Below are 5,391 nucleotides of genomic sequence, written 5' to 3'. Positions count from 1 at the left end.
CTTCTGCAGCTGAAGCCTATTGCGAGAAGTTCTTCTCTGAAACCACTGTTCGCGGTGAGGACGGACGGTACATGGTGCGCGTACCGTTCAAGGAAGACGTTCTGAGAAAAGTAGATCGCAATAAACGCACTGCATATCATCGTTTTCGCTTGATTGAGAACCGACTAGGACGAGACCAGCAGTTAGCCGACGAATACACGAAGTTTATGGATGAGTACGAGGAGTTGGGCCACATGGAGCGAATTAAAAACATGGAAGCAGTGTCTGGACCTGCCTACTATATTCCGCATCATCCAGTGATTAAAGAAGATAGCACCACCACCAAGGTCCGCGTCGTCTTCGATGCTTCGTGCAAGAGCGCTAGTGGAGTTTCTTTGAACGATGCCATGCTGGTTGGTCCCGTCGTTCAGGAGGATTTGAGGGCAATCACGATGAGATCCCGACTTCATCCGATCATGCTAATCGCCGACGTTGCCAAAATGTATCGGCAAATCTTGCTGTTTCCCGAAGACCGCCGATTTCACCTAATCTTCTGGCGCCGATCTCAGACAGACCCGATCCAAACCTTCAGATTGAAGACTGTAACCTACGGAACCGCTTCAGCACCGTATCTTGCTACCAGAGTACTGAAACAGATCGCTCTTGACGAGGGCGCGAATTATCCAGCCGCAGCTCAGGCGGCTATCGAAGATTTTTACGTTGACGACCTTTTTTCTGGAGCAAACACTGTCGCCGAAGCCATCGAACTTCGCGAGCAAATGGATGCCATGTTGAATTCAGCCGGAATGCAACTCCGAAAATGGGCGAGCAATTCTCCGGCAGTACTCGTAAGCATTCCTCCAGCCAACCGAGCCATAGAACCGTCGGTGGACTTTGCCAAGGACCAGTCCATCAAAACTCTGGGCCTGCACTGGGAGCCCGGCTCGGATCAGTTGAAGTACGTCGTCCCCGAAGCCTCCGTCGTTCTAAACACCGTAGTAACGAAGCGCAGTTCCCTGTCCAGCATCGCTAAGTTGTTCGACCCACTCGGTCTGGTAGGTCCTGTAGTAGTCGTTGCCAAGGTTTTCATGCAAGCACTGTGGGGTCTGAAGGACGAGAATAACAAACCGTACGATTGGGATACAGAACTGCCAGACGAAATGAAACGCCGCTGGACCGAATACTGCTCCGAACTGCCCCGCTTGAACCAATTGCGCATCGATAGGTTTGTCCTGCTCCCCGATTCAACCTCTGCTGAGCTCCATTTCTTTTCGGACGCCTCTTTAACCGCCTATGGAACGTGTGCATACATCCGATCATCAAATGCTTGCGGTACAGTAAAGATCGCGCTACTGACGTCTCGATCAAAGGTTGCACCGCTCAAGCAGCAAAGCATTCCACGTTTAGAGCTGTGTGGTGCACTTTTAGCCGCTGAACTTTACTGTAAGGTCAGCGCTGCGCTGCGTATATCTTCCAAGGCGTACTTCTGGGTTGATTCGACGACCGTTTTAAGCTGGCTCAAGGCAACACCTTCTACGTGGTCCACATTCGTCGGAAACCGCATATCAAAAATCCAACAGATGACCGAGAACTGTGAGTGGAACCATATCGCCGGCCATGAGAATCCTGCTGATATAATTTCGAGAGGATTGCCAGCGGCGGACCTTATTCAGTCTCAACAATGGTGGCAAGGGCCTCCATGGCTTCAAAACGACAAGGAAACATGGCCAGTTCAAGTCAGCGAAGGGATCGATCAAGAAGCAACAAAGGAAGCTAGGAGGACTGCACTAGCTACAACTTCACCATTGCCAACATTCGTTGAAGAATACGTCGGACGATTCTCCAACTACCAAAACATGCTACGGATCACTGCTTATTGGCGACGATATTTCAGCAACTTGCGCCTACCTAAAACCAAACGAATTGTCCTCTCGCCACTCTCCACCGCCGAGATTCGTGGCGCCGAATTGGCTCTCATTCGACTGGTACAGAAAGACTCCTTTCCGGTGGAATTGAAGGCTGTCAGGGCAAAGCAGGCCATCTCATCTCACTCCAGACTTCGTTGGTTTCATCCAATCATCGACAAGGACAACATTCTCCGCATCGGCGGACGCCTCGATCGTTCAGTGCAACCTTTCGACTCCCGCCATCAGATTTTGCTCCCAGGATCACACCCATTCACGGAACTCCTTGTTCGGAGTCAGCATGAACGTCTTCTTCACGCAGCAGCTCAGCTTCTTACCAATACCCTTCGGCTGCGATTTTGGATTTTAGGAGGCAGAAACGTTTCTCGACGAATCGTTCACAAATGCGTCACGTGTTTCCGAGCAAAGCCGAAAGCCATTCAACAATTCATGGCCGAACTTCCATCGCAACGCGTCACTGCTTCGCGTCCGTTCTCCATCGTTGGGATCGACTTTTGGGGGCCGATCTATCTCAAGCCACGCCATCGCCGAGATGCACCACCGAAGGCATATGTTTCCGTATTCGTGTGCTTCAGCACAAAAGCCGTCCACTTAGAGCTGGTAGTGGACCTCAGTACGGCCAAGTTTCTCCAAGCCTTTCGTCGCTTCGTTTCTCGTCGTGGTCTGTGCTCAGATGTTTACACCGACAACGGCAAGAATTTCGTCGGTTCGGCCAATGAACTGCGGAAACTTTTGCGCGCCGAAGAGTTCCGGCATGCCATCGCCAGTGAATGTGCAAGTTCTGGTATTCGATGGCACTTCAATCCTCCTCATGGCTCTCATTTCGGAGGACTCTGGGAAGCGGCAATCAAGTCGGCGCAAAAACATTTTGTTAGAGTGTTGGGAGACCGGAAACTAGCTTTCGACGACATGGAGACGCTTTTGGTCCAAATTGAAGGGTGTCTGAATTCTCGCCCGCTAACAAAGCTATCAGATGACCCGTCGGATCTCCATGCGTTAACTCCTGGCCACTTCCTTGTCGGAACTTCGCTACAGTCGGTCCCAGACGTCGATTACGAATCAACTCCAATGAACCGCCTCCACCAATGGCAGCAGATCCAGAAGATGCTTCAGGACGTCTGGAAACGCTGGCATGTAGAATACCTGCAAATGCTGCAACCCCGCAGTAAATGGATCAAACCACCCGTCGAACTGAAAGAGAACCAAGTAGTTGTCATCGTAGACGAAAATCAACCACCAATGCGCTGGCCTTTAGCTCGAATCCATGAGCTACATCCCGGAAGAGACGGTGTCGTCCGCGTCGTTACGCTGCAGACCGGTTCCGGCCGGCTTACCCGCCCCGTAGCCAAGATTTGTGTACTGCCAGTTCTAGCACCCAATGATGAAGAATCTTCCTCTACCAACGAAACGTCTTCACAATCTGTGTTGGACACCTTGTCTTCAGCAAGCCGATCTACGTAGAAGAATAAAATTCAAGGCCCTTAAACCGAAGGGTCCAGGTAAGGACCATTCCAAGTTCAATCACCTTTTCGTATCAGGCTTCCGGGTCTTACTCTTTCCATGTTTGAATCCGATCAACACGTCGAGAAACGCACCAACCAACGCATTGCTACAAGACCTTCCAACATCCGAGGTTTACGAAGAAGGCGGCCACTTATTAATACAAGGCTCTCTATTCAGAGGGTCCAGGTGAGGACCTGTCCATTCTCTTTCACCTAGTAGGAAAGGCCTACCGGTTGATTCTTTCTTTGCATGTCGTCTTCAAATATTCATCACTTCACGACGAGGTCTTCGAGTACCATGGTCCAGAAATGGTTATTTCTGCGGAGGGCAGGATGTTGGATATCATGTCCTCTTATCTCTGGCAATCATCGATCCACCACCATCGTGGTCACTCACCGCGTGACGATCAACCATCGATCGGTCAGTGCACACATTGACCGGCCAGACCTACGTGTGTAAGGCACCGTTTGCTGTGCGATATCATCCACATCTACTTCGACTTTGACCGACAGAGACGAGAGAGGGATTATTATGATCTATATCTACAGCGTTGACTACAGATAGAAACACTGGCCGAGGCAGTGTTTATCGAGCCATCACCGCAAGCGGGCGCGTACCATTTTTTCCTCACGGCAACAAACTACGTCGCCGTCGTCGATTTGTGTCCTGTGTAGTTCAATGTATTGTGTGTTAGTTAAGATAATAAATTGAATAGACCTAAGTTAAGTTAATAAAGTGCATGTTTAATCGAACCTGAAGATCAAATACATGATAATTTAAACTACCGGTTGAGTGTCTAGTGATTTGCTCCCGAGACTAGTAGTGCAAGTGTAGATCGCGTTTGGGAAGCAAAATAAAACCCCAGAACCGAAAAAGAACTATTTGGAACTGGAACGACCACAACGAAATTGAGTAAAGACCCATGTTCGATCACTCGGGAGATCAGCGAACTCGAGTGTGCTCCAGTGGACGACGACGACGGCGATAATAGAAACAGAACGGTTTCAACTAATTTGAATTTATTTGATCTTCCCCAAACAGGCAGCGTGCCTGCTGGGGAGATGACTATTGCTACGACGACTCATATGTACATTCAAATTGGGCCTGCTTTTTATAAGCAGGCAGAGTATGATTGAATCAGCTTGGCTGTGCACTACCTGCTGCTATGCCTGGAAGAGCGCAAAGCAAAACAGGCAAGTAATGCGCAAGACTACTTGGATGACGCTGCCTGCTGCAGCACGAATAATAGATATGGACATGTGGACTGTTGATGCTTTCACATGATCGGAAGAAACAATTGAATGGGCTGCTGCAATACGCTGTGATGTTTTGGCGCGGCTATACTGCCACACTGTCGGCGCCGTTTGTGGTGTTGGCTTTGTTGCTCGTTCGCTTGATTTGAATTGGATGAATGGTTTTGCGTGATGAGTTGTTTGTGCGCAATTTTGAGTGCAGTTCGTAACCGAACAAAGCCCAAACAACATTTTCAAGTCATCTGGCTGTAAAAGGTTAAAATAACCTGTCACAAATCCTATGATACTTTTATGATCGTTACGATCATCAAAACCTTTTCAAATCCAACCGACTTGGAACTATTGCTTGGGAATAGACTCTAATGAGCCCCGGCGGTTCCTCCGTGTTTATCGAGCATGTCTGATGCATATGATCAGCCATACTCCATCTGCAGCAGCCGGTTCGTGATGAACCGTTGGAGGCGCATTAAAGTGTTAAAAAGGTGATATGTTTCACTAAAGAACACTACATTACAATAATCAAAATGAAACTCCTTCACTTTAATACCGTTAACCCCTGCGAACTTGGCCAGGGAATTTATAAATTAGTAATTGATACCAAATTGACCATGAGGCGTAAGACGAGATGTAAGAATAAAACCGATCATTATTGATTGGCGCTTAGATAGACGTCAATTAGATAAAAACCTCCAAAGAAAAAAAAAATACATGAAGCAAATTCGTTTCACAGT

The 5,391-nt window shown here is 48.5% G+C and overlaps 1 protein-coding gene across 1 annotated transcript; it reads left to right on the top strand.

The window, feature by feature from the left end:
* The first annotated feature begins 71 nt into the window (after window positions 1-71).
* Window positions 72-3,365, top strand: LOC134284814 (uncharacterized). Its single transcript, XM_062844106.1, has one exon. It carries the CDS (start codon window positions 72-74, stop codon window positions 3,363-3,365), a length of 3,294 nt encoding a protein of 1,097 aa, XP_062700090.1.
* Window positions 3,366-5,391: the final 2,026 nt, after the last annotated feature.

This window comes from Aedes albopictus, unplaced genomic scaffold (assembly GCF_035046485.1).
Source record: "Aedes albopictus strain Foshan unplaced genomic scaffold, AalbF5 HiC_scaffold_992, whole genome shotgun sequence".
Classification (NCBI taxonomy): domain Eukaryota; kingdom Metazoa; phylum Arthropoda; class Insecta; order Diptera; family Culicidae; genus Aedes; species Aedes albopictus.
The sequence above is the reverse complement of the archived record's forward strand: the minus strand, read 5'-3'. Positions and strand labels throughout refer to the sequence as shown.